The sequence below is a fragment of the Mytilus galloprovincialis genome, chromosome 3 (assembly GCF_965363235.1).
Source record: "Mytilus galloprovincialis chromosome 3, xbMytGall1.hap1.1, whole genome shotgun sequence".
Lineage (NCBI taxonomy): Eukaryota > Metazoa > Mollusca > Bivalvia > Mytilida > Mytilidae > Mytilus > Mytilus galloprovincialis.
The window spans coordinates 36,263,303-36,281,878 of record NC_134840.1 but is presented as its reverse complement, the minus strand read 5'-3'; the positions used below and the strand labels follow the sequence as shown (position 1 = coordinate 36,281,878).

At 31.4% G+C, this 18,576-nt stretch overlaps 1 protein-coding gene across 8 annotated transcripts in view; it reads right to left on the bottom strand.

The window, feature by feature from the left end:
- LOC143067828 (papilin-like) overlaps positions 1-18,576 on the bottom strand; it is a 124,618-nt gene that overhangs the window by 40,939 nt on the left and 65,103 nt on the right. For 7 of the 8 annotated variants that reach the window (XM_076241406.1, XM_076241398.1, XM_076241400.1 and 4 more), the window contains 2 exons: positions 2,170-2,193; positions 284-457 (listed from right to left, as the gene is read on the bottom strand). In XM_076241406.1, coding sequence (XP_076097521.1) covers positions 284-457; positions 2,170-2,193 — 198 coding nt within the window. The remainder of the gene's footprint in view (positions 1-283; positions 458-2,169; positions 2,194-18,576) is intronic. The other variant, XM_076241401.1, reaches the window with a different exon arrangement.

Below are 18,576 nucleotides of genomic sequence, written 5' to 3'. Positions count from 1 at the left end.
GACTTCATCATTTTTATCAACATGGTCAAATGGAGTTCATCATTTTTATGAACATGGTCAATTGGAGTTCATCATTTTTATGAACATGGTCAAATGGAGTTCATCATTTTTATGAACATGGTCAATTGGAGTTCATCATTTTTATGAACATGGTCAATTGGACTTCATCATTTTTATGAGCATGGTCAATTGGACTTCATCATTTTTATCAACATGGTCAAATGGAGTTCATTATATTTATGCACTGTTATCTAACACAACATTATCACTTATAGATACAAACCTATGGCTTTAGAGGTACAAGCGGCCTTACATGCCTCTTCAGATTCAAAACGGTTGGTGTTGCCACGACAACCACCATACCAAAATCTCTGACATAGTTTGTCATTGTAATTATAGTACCACTGAACTTTATATTTGGTACATTGGCCCCTGTCTTGTTTTTGGCGACATCGAGCTAAATAAATTGAAGACAAAATATTGGATAACCACTCCCAGTGCATAGAAAACAAACACACAGTGTTAGCAACAGTGATATAACAACCATGTTTAAATTCTTTGTTACTAGATCTGTTATGCTGCTCTGTCTTTCATTTCTGATGTTAGTAGCTGCAGTAATAAACAACTCTAATGTTCATTATTCTATTTTTGATTATTTTTAACTGGTTCTGACATCTTTATTTTGGTTTTGTTGTTTTGGACTTTAATCTGATTAAGGTCCACAGCATTCTAATCCAAATATGTGAATAATACCAAAAGATTAAATAATTTATTCGGAATCTTTTTTTGCAGCAAGAGCCAGCAAAACAAAGATTACAACATGTTTGTTTAAACTAACAATACTTTACACAATTTTGCTTGTATGTTTATTTATGAAAACACAAATTGAAATAAATGTTAAGAAAGGTTATTTTAAAATAAAAAGGCAAAATATTTTTCTCGCTTTATTACTGATCAAAAGTTCTAGTAATCAACATTATATCTACATATAAACTGATAACTAATCACTTAACAAAATTAGGACCAAAACACCCTATTCAAAAATTACATAAGTTAGATATAACATCTGAATTTAAGTTAATATCAAAACTTAGAACATAAACATCTTATCTTACGCAGTTGTATAACAGATTTAATAAGTTTTAAATAGTTCACAAGACTTTTGAACTTTGAAGGTGAATCATAAGTACTCTTTATAGTTATAAGTACCTCGAATCATTTTGGAACAGTCGTTACAAAATAAACCACTACTTAAAATTAACATTTAATCTGAGTATTCTAGATTCAAGAGGAACATTTGTAAAAGTAGAATTATAATAGCATGCAGAAATATAAATGTAAAGATATGCAACAGTATCTAATTTAAAGCAAAGATTTATCTGCATATAATGAAGGGATAACTACTATCTCTTTTAGTTTCTACTCCTTCAAGAATAGTATTAGCTTTAGAAAAAAATAAGACAAAGTTTCTGCTTAAGTCAAATGGACTTTCCTCTAAAAAATTTAGTATAGGTTTACCACAATTTATTTATTCACATGCAGATGTGGATTCGAGTTTTCCCTCACTAATGTATTACCCCCTAAATATATTTTACACCTAATCAGTTTTTTTTAATTCTAATTTTGGCATCCATGAAAATTGTGCAACAGCATTTTCTACAGTTTACAGGTGAAGGTTGGGTGAGGTGAGAGGTGCAAAGGATAACTGGTGTGCAAATTGGTGCAGTGATTCTAATCTACTATCTGGTGGATGTATTTTAATGTACAATTGTAAGATGACTTACTACTTGTAGTAGTACTTCACATTTTATAAAGTACATAGTAATAATCATTTGACCACAAAAATGACTGCTTGATTTGATGAGAAAACTTTTCAGTTATTTGAATTTCAAGATCAATAACAATTATTGAATAGAGTTTTTGTTTAAAAACATTAATGTATTTGAGAAGTAGTAATCTTCATCCTTTTATTTGGTTATTCAGGTTTCCGAATTCACTAATACATGTATATTTGTGTACTTCATTTGAAACTACCTTGAAAAGTATGCATTATCTTTATGGTCAAAAATCTTATTCTTTATTTTTGTGATTTTAAAAACTTTTCACTTTGTTTTTTTTATCATAACAGAGAAATAATTTGTATAGTTACCAAATCCTTCTATTACTTACCTGTATCTATAACTACTGTATTAACTGGAAAGAAAGAAAAATACTATATTAGCACCAAAATATGATAACAAAATAGACAATGTTATGTATGGTACCTTTCCATAACCATATGCAGTCTTGATCACTTCACTAACTTCTACAGACCGATACAGAAGACAAACCCGACTGTAGCTTTATATAAGGGGCCTGATGGGTTATTTTTGTTCTTCGTGATCGGCGCATTTTTGCTTTCGTGATCTGTTGTTTTTAAATTTAAATTTTATTTTTTTTAAATTTTCGTGATCCATAATCAGGGAAATTTATTTTCTGTGAATCGTGATAGACAAAAAAATCAACTTGTGAATCGTGATGAGACCCCCCCCCCCCCTTTCCCTATCAGGCCCCTCATATATGCATAACAGGAATTCTATACATACAGAGCACATGACCTAACTACCCACAATCTTATGCAGTTCATGTATCTCTTTGTTTTAATTACATTCAAATTATTCTCTATTTCTCTAATTAAAAAAAATGTCCTGTATGAAATGAAGAGATTGTAAAAAACATATTTGAGCTGATAATCACAGAAATGTAGAACTGAAACTAGAATAGAATCATCCCACAAATAAATAATACGGAAAATTAATTAATTTAAGCAGATAAGAGAACACCCATAATAAAAAAAACATGACAAAAGCAATGAAAATTACATTAAACTTTGTGTTCAAAGCATATATCCTTTACATGTTATTGTGTTATAACTTAATTTATTAATTTATATTCTGCACATTAATCATTATACTTTTAAGTTTGATTCCGATGTCCACACGGTTACAAAGGATAATAATTTTGAAATTTTAACAACACCAAGTCGACATCAGAAGAAAACAATGATAATAAAATTGCATTAGCCCTTAAAAACCTGGTGAGCTAGTGTGATCTCACTATATCTAAAATTGTTCATGTTTCTGTGCCAAATGGCACACCCCCCCCCCTTTTTTTTGACAAAAACAGGGGTTACAATACATTCACATATAAACAGTTCACTTTTTCCAATAGATGCAAAATGAACAATAGATGCAAAATGAAATTGCAGACTAAAGTTGAAAGAGAGTAGAAACTATGATTTTTAAAGCATTAAATCAAAATGTTACCACATCAGAGAGATTTTAACAAACAGACTGTAGAAACTAATTTATTCCACAACAAGCAGTCTGAAACACTTGTAATTGTAGACTATACTAAGACATGGTTTCCTTTTCTATTCATAGATAAAAATATAAAAAAAAGCTTATCAAAGTCAAGGTCAAGTAATACACTTCAGTGCTTCTAATTGCATGTTTGTTGTGTAAATTCTCTTGAAAAAATCATAGACCTGCAAGTCTTAGATCTGATATTATGCAATAAATAACATCAATTTAAGAACCACACATTTGAAAATAAAGCTTATGTCATGGGGAGATGTGTTTATGTTGGATAGGTACAGAAACTTTGCTTTTTTACAGGCCACCTATACTGCCACTTCAGAGGGTAGCTGCAGAGGTTCCTTTATTACTCATATCCACTATAATTTAATTCTTCTCTTTATGTATCTATCAGTGTAGACATGAACAAATTATTTCCTACAACAAATAATGATGTTTCTGTGATTGCTGTAGAAAGTAATTTAAATACTATGATGTGAATCAAGTAATCAGCCTTGGGAACACTTTCTGATTGCACTGATTAATTCAAGGCAAGAACTTATTGTTGTGATTGCATTTCTATAATGTATACACAAATAAAAATAACTAATGCCAAACTTATTGTTGTTTTGTCTGTCAATTTGTTAAACCAAGAGGTCTAGCTATAGGACAAATATTGTTGTTCAGCCAAAAGTTTACAGCATTCCATAATATGTCTTCATTTCCATTTATAAATCCTTTGACTTCAGTGGGCTCAGTGTCAATATAATGTGTCCCAATAGAATGACATGTTTACTTGGACTCTTACCTTGAGAGCTGAGTACATTAGAAATATGACTTGTATGTCTTGTCTACTTCAAACAAATGGTATAGGTATTCATATCCACATATTGACCAAGTTATTATATGCAATATTTGCCACTGGTCAATTGAATTTTATTCACCAGTTAAGCAACCTTACTAAAAAAATGTAGGAGATCTCCCTCTGATGTCGATTTAAGGAGGAAGATTTGCATCTGAACCTACTTCAAGTATTATCTACATGATTTATATCTCATTTTTTAATTCTCAATATAAAACAGTGTAATGAAAGCAAGATTTGCCAAGCCTTCAAGATTTCATAATATACCGGATGTTTAAAGATCTCGGTCTCCTCGATGTTTTTGCGATTGGGAACATACTAAAACGCAGAACGTATTCTATATTTATAATAGTAACTCATGGTAAGTATATTTAACCCTATAAATTCATATAAAATCTCTTCTTGAGATTTCAAAAATTACCATTTCAAGTTTTTATACATTTTAAAATTTCCATAAAAAGCAGGTCATGAACAAGAATATTTGAATTCATTCTGACTACTGTATCAAAGATCTGATTAAAAGCTGGATATAACAAAAATTTCTGTTACTCGAGAACAAAAAAAAAGTGTTCCCTAACCTACAGACCTCTTTGTCTGTAAACAAAAACCTTGAACTGTGAAAAGGTTTTCTTTTATTTTCCTAATACAGTTATATTTTTTATCATAATACTGATTCAAAGTTAATATGGACTGCTTTAAATGACAAATACTTTTTACATTAATATTTAAATTAATGATTAGTACAACATGTGTGGTACTAGTTGTTGCTTGGCATGTTTGAACTTAGTAATCTAAGTCAATATTAAGTCAATATTTAGTCTTTTTCTTCTTACAAAGTAATTTTGTGGTTGTGACGTATCAGTCTTATAATCCTTCTGTATTTATGAAATATACCTATCATAAAGCTACCAAGTTATTCTACACTATCATAACTGCCAGAGAATTTAAACAGGAATAACAGTTAGGGGTGTACTACTGACCCCCTTTGATTGCCAAAAAACTAAAAAGCCACATGTTAATCATGATTTATATGATTTTTTAGCATAAAATTGTATAAAATATTTTCAAAATTGCACTGCTCAGCAGTATACATTCCCTTTTCTGGCATTACGCCCCCTTCCTATAAATTCTTTAAAATAGTTACAATTTGTCACCCATTAACAAACTGTTGACACTAACGACAGACTTTTGAACTTTCTAAAACATTCAATTACACATAAAAAGTCAACATTATCACAGGGGACTTAAATACTAGGCTGATACAATTATTTAGGGCCATAAACTAAACTTGACATTTATAAAAGTCACACTGTCCAAAAACATTCCAACCCTATCATTTTACTGATAAATTGGTCCTTATAAAATACATGTATAACATATTAAAATACAGCTTAACATTACTATCTTTGGAGTGCTCTACGACAACATGTTATCTTATCTACTCTCTAGTATTGGTCAAACTTGACCATCAGTGTGTGATGGCTAATCCTTTAAAATCCTATCAAGTACTTATTTAGGTGTGGTTAAGTACTGGTCATCAAAGCTACTTCACTTATAATTAATATTATGACTTCCGAAAATAATTTTGATTACTTTAAGAGATACATTATTAAAATTCAGTAAACTGACTTTGATAATGGACAGACATGGGACATACAAAGCATAATGCTTCATGCTTTAACTCCTATATGTTTGGGAAAACTAGTCGCTTCTTTGAACTTTAACAATCAGTCAAATCTAAGAAAAGTTTCATTTCAAAGCATACTTGAGTTATTAAAATGCTTGGACAGACAGATGGACAGTCAATGATTTCCTTAATACCTTATTTTTCAACGGGCATTTAAAAAGAATCTATTAGTAAAGTAATAGACAAAATGACCATAGCATTCTTCAATATGCGCTTAGCTTCATTAATTTCATATACATGTATCTCCTTTTATTCACATCAATAGATCTTTAGAAAGACTTTAAACAAAGAAGCAATACAAAAACAAGTCTGCACTCCTCATTTTTATATTATAAATAAAATAAAGCACATGTGTTAAAATTCTGGTATTAACTAAAAACACTGATTAAAGTACACCCTATGATAGATAGCCAATGATTCCACTTGCCCAAACCAAATTAAAATAACATGCATGTAGTTCAGGATGGGGACATGGTTTACTACAATCATATATAGGATCAGAAAAAGTGGATCTAGAATGAATGGAATCTCTGTTGAAATATTAATAATTTATCATAAAGGGTCTTTTCTAATAAATCAAATCATGATCTTTTGCTATTACAGAAGTATGTTGCTTCCATTACTCATACATAACATTCTAGGTGAAGACTTGTACTTAACATTTCTTATGTCATACTTAAGTATAACTATCTTTTCTCTTTGATTCAAACTGATTTTTCTAGATAACAATATTGTATTATGACTTCAATTCATCCAGACTCTGAGTAAATCATGACCAAACTACAGTTAAATTTTCACTACAATTCATTCATTACTTGCTTCATTTAGCTTCAATAATCCTTGTACAACAACCCTATTATTATACACAGCAGAACATAACAGTAGTTTATCTATAAATCACTTAACCTCATAATTTATGGTTTAAAAATATTTTTTAATAACTTAATTTTATCTTGGAATTTTTCATAAATTTTATAAAATATTAATTCTTTAAGACAGCAATATGATAATATTTGTATTTACTTAGCTGGACAATCTCAAGAGTGATATTTATAAAATGTAAACCATAAACATAAGATACCAAATCAGGCTAAAAGAGTTAAACAACATTAATTTATCTTAGTTAATGATATGTATGTGAGGCAAATTCTCAGCTATTATTTAAAATTATTTTTAAAATAAAATTAGCTTTAATGAGCAAGCTTACATAACCAATGCTTCCAGGGGGAAAGCTTATAAGTAATCTGCTTGCATATGTTTTCTATGAAGGAAGTGCCATTTGAAATAAAGCCCTTATTGTTTCCTGCATGAAGTAAATTGGACTTTAATATAGACTTTAGGCCTATTTTCTGCTGAAAGGAATCTCTTTATCATTTAATTGTGAAGTATATTGGACAATCAATAAAACTGGTGAAAGTTATTTACTTAAAAGAATCACATATACCTTGTTCAAAAAGTCAAACAAAATGACACTTCAGACGTCAGTTAATACTTTTATCAATTGTCAAATGTTTACTGTAGAAATAATGGGCAAAAAGTTCAATGTCCTTTTGCAAATTTTAAGCAAAAATATATTGCTGCATTGAAGACCCATTGGTGGCCTTTGGCAGTTATCTGCTTTTTGGTCGGGTTGTTGTCTCTTTGAAATATTCTCCATTTCTATTCTCAACTTTTTTTCCTGTCCTATGCATATTAGACATGTTAGAATCTCTTACAGTTCATATTGGACTAACAATGATTTGGTCCTGTCTTTACTGTTCTTCTTCTTCTTCTTCCAAGTAAGAAACCGAATTCATATTGAATGTGTATGGTCCCATGAAAACTGGACAAACCATTATCAATGTATATCATCTTATAAACTTCTTATCATTGTCCATATCGTGCAGAGATCATTCCAGACTAGTACGCGCAGAGATCGTACCAGACTAGTACCGCCTGTATTGGTTGTAATGTAATTAAAATTCAGATGAATGAATACCATAGACTATCACCACCATGAAATTTCTATATGGTATAATAACATTAGGATAGTGCTATAGCCTTAAGCCATACTGTCTGTCGGACACTAAGTGTTTTAATAATATAATAATTTTGTGGTTTTATACATCAGTAGACATGTGTACTATCAATTTTTAAAGAATTCAAATTCAAGTTAAATATTTCTATAAATCTGGGTCAAGTACAGAAAGTTGAGATAGAAGAAATCTTTTAATACTTGGTATGACTTATATCATCCTTATAGGTTATATAAATACCAAAATTTAATATAAAATTGAATATCTAAAACCAGAAAGGTATTTGAAGCTTTCTGTTCCTATAACATTTTGACTTTGACTGTTGTGAGGTGCTGAAGGATCTTTTTCTGGAACTCAGGATAAGGTCTTCAACTTTTGCTGGAAATTGGGATTGGGCCTTTATTTTTCTAGGTAATTCTAGATTTCAGGACTCAGGAACTAATGATTATTTTTTTTAACCAATTCAAAGGAATGTTATACACAGTAAAGTCAGACATTTTTCATCTACATTTTATCATTGTAATTGTTGTAAAGATGACATAATACAGAATTATTTATTGTGTTTTTAGGAATTCCTGCATACAAATATCGCTATCAAAATTTAAATTGAAGTTTTCATTTTTGTACATACACCAGGTTGTTAACTGTCTCTTTGGCACATTCCCCATTTCCATTCTCAATTTTACCTATATCATCACAATTTTATCAAAAATAAAAACACCGCCAAAAGTTCTCAATTTTCAGTACTTAAGAAAACATATCACACTACATTTTAATATCCATGTCCATTCTATGATGTTTCATTTTTCTTAACATTTTTCACCTTTAGTATAACTTGATACTTTAATTGTGCATTTTATTTACAATTTTGTTAAATATAACTGGTACTTCTACCCTAAATTGAAAAATAAAGCTACACATTTTCACATAAGAAGAATCATGTTAAACTATAATATTTTTGTCAGTTATTTGACAAATGTTCTCAACTATGAAATATATTTAACCTATTTATTTATGTAAATTAGTATTTTACTATAACAGTGTGAGACAACATATAGCATATAAAAGTTTTCGCAAGTCAATTTTATTGGACTTCAGTATCTTATATTACAGTAATTGATAAAATTTTGAAGCACAATAATACAAAAGTGCATGGACACCATCCAAAAGAGTAGGATAATCTGTCAAAATGAAATCTTATGTAATCTATACTAAATGTTTTACTTTTTTACTAGCTGCAAATTGTATTTATGCACGAAATGTTTATATATTTAAGCTATCTAAATTCAATATGCCAAATAATTTTGCTCAATGCATTCAGAATCTGTCTAATTATTCATTAAAAACTGAACCTACACACAAATCCAATTATATACTGTAGTCTCTGAATTATAGTCATTTTATTTCAATTAAATTTATCTATAGCCCTAAAAATTATAAGAGATCAAAAATCACACAAATACTTTGATTAGTTCATTCTACTGGTATCAATACTCTGATTTTATTTTTCGAAACTGTTTTTATAAAGCAGCAAAAACTGTAAATTGGTTTTTCACCAAGTTAGAATGTTCAAATTTTTATTGCTAAACCATTAGGATATGTATTCAGGAATCTTCGGTTACTGTGTCTGCTCTTCCTTTAAGATCTTATGCCACTAGATATCTTCATGAAGCTAATAATAATCTTATGTGATATTAGCAAAAAAATATAACCCTTGTGAAAATTTACTACTTCACAGTTTCATTATAAATACAATAGAGGTGAAGATACCAAAGGAGTATTGAAACAAATTAGTCCAAGACAAACTGACAAGGCCATGGCAAACAAATAAGTTCAGGACAAACTGACAAGGCCATGGCAAACAAATTAGTCCAGGACAAACTGACAAAGCCATGGCAAACAATTAGTTCAGGACAAACTGACAAGGCCATGGCAAACAATTAGTTCAGGACAAACTGACAAGGCCATGGCAAACAAATTAGTCCAGGACAAACTGACAAGGCCATGGCAAACAAATAAGTTCAGGACAAACTGACAAGGCCATGGCAAACAAATTAGTCCAGGACAAACTGACAAGGCCATGGCAAACAATTAGTTCAGGACAAACTGACAAAGCCATGGCAAACAAATTAGTCCAGGACTGACAAGGCCATGGCAAACAAATTAGTTCAGGACAAACTGACAAGGTCATGGCAAACAAATAAGTTCAGGACAAACTGACAAAGCCATGGCAAACAAATTAGTCCAGGACTAACTGACAAAGCCATGGCAAACAAATTAGTCCAGGACAAACTGACAAAGCCATGGCAAACAAATTAGTCCAGGACAAACTGACAAAGCCATGGCAAACAAATTAGTCCAGGACTGACAAGGCCATGGCAAACAAATTAGTTCAGGACAAACTGACAAGGCCATGGCAAACAAATAAGTCCAGGACAAACTGACAAAGCCATGGCAAACAAATTAGTCCAGGACTAACTGACAAAGCCATGGCAAACAAATTAGTCCAGGACAAACTGACAAGGCCATGGCAAACAAATTAGTTAAGGACAAACTGACAAAGCCATGGCAAACAATTAGTCCAGGACAAACTGACAAAGCCATGGCAAACATTAGTCCAGGACAAACTGACAAAGCCATGGCAAACATTAGTCCAGAACAAACTGACAAGGCCATGGCAAACAAATTAGTCCAGGACAAACTGACAAGGCCATGGCAAACAAATTAGTCAATGACAAACTGACAAGGCCATGGCAAACAAATTAGTCCAGGACAAACTGACAAGGCTATGGCAAACAAATTAGTTCGGGACAAACTGACAATGCCATGGCAAACAATTAGTCCAAGACAAACTGACAAAGCCATGGCAAACAATTAGTCCAGGACAAACTGACAAAGCCATGGCAAACATTAGTCCAGGACAAACTGACAAGGCCATGGCAAACAAATTAGTCCAGGACGAACTGACAAGGCCATGGCAAACAAATTAGTTCAGGACAAACTGACAAGGCCATGGCAAACAAATTAGTCCAGGACAAACTGACAAGGCCATGGCAAACAATTAGTTCAGGACAAACTGACAAGGCCATGGCAAACAAATTAGTTCAGGACAAACTGACAAGGCCATGGCAAACAAATTAGTCCAGGACAAACTGACAAGGCCATGGCAAACAAATTAGTCCAGGACAAACTGACAAGGCCATGGCAAACAATTAGTTCAGGACAAACTGACAAGGCCATGGCAAACAAATAAGTTCAGGACAAACTGACAAGGCCATGGCAAACAAATAAATTCAGGACAAACTGACAAAGCCATGGCAAACAAATTAGTCCAGGACAAACTGACAAGGCCATGGCAAACAATTAGTCCAGGACAAACTGACAAAGCCATGGCAAACAATTAGTTCAGGACAAACTGACAAGGCCATGGCAAACAATTAGTTCAGGACAAACTGACAAGGCCATGGCAAACAAATTAGTCCAGGACAAACTGACAAGGCCATGGCAAACAATTAGTTCAGGACAAACTGACAAGGCCATGGCAAACAAATAAGTTCAGGACAAACTGACAAGGCCAGGGCAAACAAATTAGTCCAGGACAAACTGACAAGGCCATGGCAAACAAATAGTTCAGGACAAACTGACAAGGTCATGGCAAACAAATAAGTTCAGGACAAACTGACAAGGCCATGGCAAACAAATAAGTTCAGGACAAACTGACAAAGCCATGGCAAACAATTAGTTCAGGACAAACTGACAAGGCCATGGCAAACAATTAGTTCAGGACAAACTGACAAGGCCATGGCAAACAAATAAGTTGAGGACAAACTGACAAGGCCATGGCAAACAATTAGTCCAGGACAAACTGACAAAGCCATGGCAAACAATTAGTTCAGGACAAACTGACAAGGCCATGGCAAACAATTAGCTCGGGACAAACTAACCTGGCCATGGCAAACAAATTAGTCCAGGACAAACTGACAAGGCCATGGCAAACAATTAGTTCAGGACAAACTGACAAAGCCATGGCAAACAATTAGTCCAGGACAAACTGACAAAGCCATCGATAACAATTAGTCCAGGACAAACTGACAAAGCCATGGCAAACAATTAGTCCAGGACAAATTGACAAAGCTATGGCAAACAATTAGTCCAGGACAAACTGACAACGCCATGGCAAACAATTAGTCCAGGACAAACTGACAACGCCATGGCAAACAATTTAAAATGACCAAAAATAAACAACAGTCTACACAACACAACATAAAAAACAAAATGCTGAAAAAACTACATTTATTGGAAGTCCATTTTGGAACTAAAAATGTTTGCTCTTGAAAGTGAAATATTCTCACATGCAAGTAAATTTGTCAAACAACTATTTCACTCTGCACACAAAAAGATATATATAAGCATGTCAAAAATTTGGTTGTAACAGGATATAACATGACCATGAATACAAGAAAATTGGAGCTGTACTGAAAAGTTTAATGCTATATTTTACACATGATTTAACTTTATTATACAATATAACATATTCAAATTATGTAATGCTATACATTAAATTAAATTAGTTTGTAATCTTGTCTGCTGTGAAATAGCCATTTATCAATGAATTGATTCAAAATTAAGTTTTATAATACAAACTGAAAAATTACTGAAGTCTAAAGAATACATGTTCAATTATTCTACAAGGATGCCTTTCGCAATCCACTTATTAATATTTTTGTAATCCATGAATGTGAAGTTTTAGAAAGCATCTACTTGTAACCACCTATATTGACTTAAGCATTCTAGCATTACCAAAGCAAAACATCTTATTCTGATTTGTAGGGTTTGTCTGCCTGCTGGTAAAATGAATCTCCTAAATAAATACATTTGAAAAAAGATAGTTATGTAATAATATAAGTTAACAGAAAATCACTGATTTATTTACCCTTTCCAATGATGTTTTAGAGGTTTCATTATTTTAGGGGATGCTGTTTCATTAAAATGTATTTCAATTTCTGCTTATTCTTGTTTATCAACATATCTTGAAATTCCTGACTACCTTACAATGATTCTATTGAACAATATCTATTACCCAAAATAACTAACAATATTACCAAAAGCAGGAAAATAAATTCTGCTGATCATTGAAAAATAAAGCAAGGTCAAGGTCAGATGACTCCTGTCAGATTGCCACATTCTTAAATAATTTTATCAACCAAATATAGTTTACCTATTATTCAAATCAAATTACAATCACTTTCAGCTGAAAGATATATTGACAACTAGCATAAAATGAGAAATTTAAAAAAAATAATAATAATTAATAAATATTGAAAGCCAAAAGATGATATTGCTAAAAAAAAATTCATCCCCTACCTGGATATAAAGTGAATGTATAAAATGCAACTTGGAAAGGTAAATGTAAAAAGTACAAACTAATATAAAGATATTTTTTATATAATATTAATCTAATACAATCTTGATTTTGAATTAACTAAGCAACAACATCTCTATAATACCTTTCACAAATCTGTACGAGATTGGTAACACCCACCAGAAAGTGAGGAGAAAATCATTTCACAACTGTCTTGAGAATTATATCAGGAAGCATCCAAATACTTTACTCTTTTATTGAAGTACTTAAAGCAAAGATTTAGACAAATTCTACATTAAAAAACTGAGGGTTATCATCTATTGACTACAAAAATATCTGTGAAGACAATCTTGATGATCTATGATTAGAAATTCGGTCATATCAATTTTTGCAAATAAAATCATTTTGGAGGATCAAAGGCTTTGAGAGGGAACAGCAATTTTCTGAGTGAATTAATATTGGTATAATTGTTGCTTTCAGATACAAATCATACTAAAGTGTATAAAGCTGGTATAATTGTCAGTTTAGATGTTATCGGTGTAATTATTATGATCACTTTTATGTTTTTTAACCCATTGATGATGTCATAGATGAATTTTAACAAGTTTTACTTTGCAGGAGGTTAAAATAGTGGATAGTTGGTTAATAAAACTGATGATGGCATGATTTAAGTAGTGCAAAATAGTTATAAGGGCTTATTTTTGCACATACTGGGTCAATATTCGAACGGTGTTTGAAACTAAATGAAATTTTAGTACCTTTGTCTTCTTTCAATACAAACTCAAAATACTCCTTTTAAGCATCATTTAATTGGAATCATATAAAGGATGTAATGTTGCCGCAACCTAAAGATACACACAAGAAGCTGTTTTAAACCATCAAATTTAGTTTTATTGAAAGAATTTTGAATATGATCTTTTTTTTTTTAAAAAAAAAAAAAAATGAAACTTTAAAACAGAAACACATCACAAAACCCTTGTTAAATAGATTGCTTTATAATTTCTTAGATCTCAAACCAAATTAGAAGCATTTTGAGCAAAGAGTTATTATACAAATTAGAATAATTTTCCCTTTTTGCATTTCGAACTATAGTTATGCTGTAACACTAATATGACTTTACTTCAATGTGTACATGTACAACCTATCTTCCAAGATAGGCCCACTGGATGTTAAGCAGCCAACAATCAATCAATCCAAGAGAGGCCACCTCCGTTCAACAGTAAAACTTCTCATCCTTTGTAACAAGGGCAGTCTTAAAGGAGAAACTACTGTACTCAATATGACAAAATCAAAATCCACAACAGTTAGCCACTAATTAAGAAAACATCAACACCATATATTTGTACTTTTTCCATTCACATAGTCTCACTGCTCACCTTTACTAATTCAGATAAAAGATCAATTATAATTGATGAACTTTTAATAACTCCCATTACCATATAAATATCATAATATCATATTCAAAGTTATTCAATTAAAAAACAATTTACCTAAAGCTTTTCAAAACATAAATTTTATATATTTTTTGTATCATAAATCTAAAGACTTTTTATTCGTTCGAACTCACATCATAATAGCATTCACAGACTTTAACTTCGTAAAATTCTTACTCACAAAATCAACAATATGTATGAGAAATAAAGATTTCTATTTTGCTTCAAAGAGGTTATCATCCTATAAGAATACTAATGTACATTTTAACCTTAATAAAAACATTGAAAGTTTCAAACCATTACCATAAAGCTTTGTTGGTTGGGTAACTAATTACACATAACCTCACACTAAAGGGTGGACAGTTTGTCAAGTTTACACAACTAAAGCTACAAGATGCCCCAAGCTATGAAAGATAGTCTTCAAGCTATTAGAGCTTAATTTGTTCATATACTTTACAATGTGAGATGAAATTTTGATAAAGCAATACACAAATCTAGAATTTATTGTTTACAAAAAGCATTTTCAATAGTTAATCATTAATCAAACAGAGGGCCAAAATGATGAGATGTGAATGTTTCTAGAGTGCAAAGATAAACTTTTTCTCAAATCAAATTGAAACATTCAGTAAATGGTATACATGTATATAGAGGATTCCCTTGGTCTGTGTCTACCAATATATCAGGTAAATAAGAAAAAAGAATAAAAGAAGATGCTTGGTATGCATCAATGAGACAGCAACCACCTGACAAAAATAACCAAAAAAAAACTGGGTGTCCAAACAATTTATAAAGCTCTTAAACAATACTTAGTCTTTAAAAAAGTTAAGTACAAACAATTAAAGATCTGCTTTCAACACTCAATTAGCGCTGCCATATAGCTTTTTGTGCTGATGTGGCTGTTTAAGCATTCACCAATAAACCAATCAACACTTAATTTGTCAAATAAGAAAACAAAATATAAAGTATGATGCATGAAAACTACAGGTGATGTCCAAGGACTTGAATATATAGCAGGGTTAAACTAGTCTTTAATATCTACAGTCAAATTGTCTGAATTGACCCTTAAGTAAATTTTAGCAACATGCATTCAATTGAATAGCACACTTAATGTCTAGCTAAAATAAATTAATTGAAGAGCTGGACAGATTGTTTAGACATCTGTCTTTTGTTGAAGACTATATGCTGCCTTCTAAATGTCATTTCATTATTTTTGCTGTTGGATTGCTGTCATTTATACAGTTGCAACATCTCCTTGCATCAATATGTTAACCAATCCCATATTCAGTCAAAACCATAAAGGTATTCAACTTAAACTTCATTCATAAAATTTAAAAATTAAATACTGAAAATTATATAAGCATGGATAATTTTAAACGTTGTATGGGTAATAACTATGTTGGAAAAGAGAAAACGTAAATGTCAAATGAAATAAGGTAAAGGCTGACATTTAACAAGAATACATTAAACTGAATGTCACCACTAATTTGTACAAGTATGTAGATAGCTTATCTGTGATCAACAGATTTGGGTGTTCTTAAAAGATCGTAATCTCACTAATCAGTCAGCATAAATCATTACATGTACTGGTAGGGTTTAATTTTCAAATCAATTAGTACTAAAATCTTTTATTATTTAAAACATATACAATTTCAATTAATTTTTAAATAATTTCTCCATCAATCTATTTTTTTTTGGTTCTGGCTAGATTGGCGTGTCTCTGTCATGCTCATGTAAGTAGTTATTCCTCTGGAATACTTTTAAAATGTCTTGACCAAATTTGAAGTGTTTGTACCAAAAGTTGGATTGCAAACAAAGCACTTTTGAATAAAAATATTTGTCAGAGATTATATCAATAAATTTTACAAATGGAAAAGTAATAGCTGGATTGTACCAGCTTCATGCTGCTGAACTCAGTGCACATTCTAAACTATACTTAAATCTCACAGAAATGTGTCACAATTGAACTTAAAATTCTACAGAAAAAAGAACAGTTATAACAACAAAAACCAACATTAGTTAAAAATTCAATTTTTATAATTATTTTTTTGTTATGCCCCAGAATCTAAAAATTCTTTAAAAACAAATTTTGGATTGATATAATTCCATCAATTCTACATACAGAAACTTGTGATCAGCAGATTTAATAATAGAAGGCCTGTCCATTTTCTGACCTGTTATAGAAAATCATACAGTAAAAGTGTGCAGAATTTCAATTAAAAAAATATACTACTGTAATGGAAATGTATTTGAACTGTTTGTACTATAATCAACTTAACAAATGGGATATCTGATGAATAAATTTTATTGCAGAAAATAACTAAAGGGGACATATAAGAAGAACTTTCCAATTTCACAGTGTGGATCAAAATGTGTATACTCTGTGCAAATATTATGAGGTTTGATAGTTCTATAACATTCATGTTCAAAGTTATGCAGCACCTGGTCTAGAACAGAACAATCCAATGTATGACTCAGTGTGTCAAATATTAGAGTTCCATTTTATAATGACGAAAAGGCATCCCAGTTATCCTTGTATCTTAATTTTGTTCTACTCCACCCCATCTGATAACATAGCTGATAGTACCTAAACATCACAAAGAAACTTGAACCATTGTTTATGTCATATGAAGAAAATTATGGTTGTAATCTGTATATTATTACTTGTGATTGTATTAAAATTCTGGCCCACACTTCTGATCTATAGTAAGCTTCTAATGTATACCAGATTTTGTACAAGGTTTCTGATTTGGAAGACATATTTTTATATTTTACTTCTGATTTGTACTAGGCTAATGATTTAGACCCACTTCTAATTTGACCCCAAATATAATTGGTACCAGCTCACTATTGACCCACTTATAATTTGTCCCCATGTCTTATTTGTACCAGACTACTGATTTAGACTCACTTTTATTAATAATTTGACCCCATTTCTGCTTTGTACCAGGCTACTGATTTATACCCACTTCTATATTTACCCCACTTCTGATTTGTACCAGACAACTGATTTAGACCCATTTCTAATTTGTACCAGACTACTGATTTAGACACCATTCTGATTTGACCCCATGTCTGGTTTATACTAGGCTACTGATTTCAACCATCTTCTAATTTGACCCCATTTCTGGTTTGTACCAGGCTACTGATTTAGACCCATTTCAAATTTGACCCAAATTCTAATTTATACCAGGCTACTGATTTAGACCCACTTCTAATGAGACCCTATTTCTGGTTTGTACCAGGCTACTGATTTATAGACCCACTTCTAATTTGACCCATTTCTGGTTTGTACCAGGCTACTGATTTAGACCCACTTCTAATTTGACCCCATTTCTGATTTGAACTAGGCTTCTTCTGCTGTTGTCTGCTCTTTGGTGGGGTTGTCATCCCTTTGACACATCCCCCATTTCCATTCTCAATTTATTCTAATTTGTACCACACTTCAGGTATCTTCCGTTTTTGTTTTATGCCTGGACTTTGACATGTAAACATCAGCATACCAAGTTTATATTTAGATAACATGAAGCAGGTTTCAGACAAATAAGAATTTTGTCACAAGTAGATATTATATATATATCATTTGGCAATCAAGTTAACTTAATGCATGTGAATAACAACTAAATTCATCTACAGGACACCAAAATAAACAGCTTCTACAAACAACAACAAATAAACAATCTTTTGTCTTGGCAAATAACTGCATACTTCTGATAGTCATCAATTATAGTATCCTATCATCAAATTAATACTAAATTCACACCACTCAGCAAATATATTGCAATTATCACTGTAAGCATTTCTATCGGAAAAAAAAATTCATTTCCTATTTGCGGTTACTGCTAATACATGAATGAATATAACATGAATTGTGGTATAATGGCA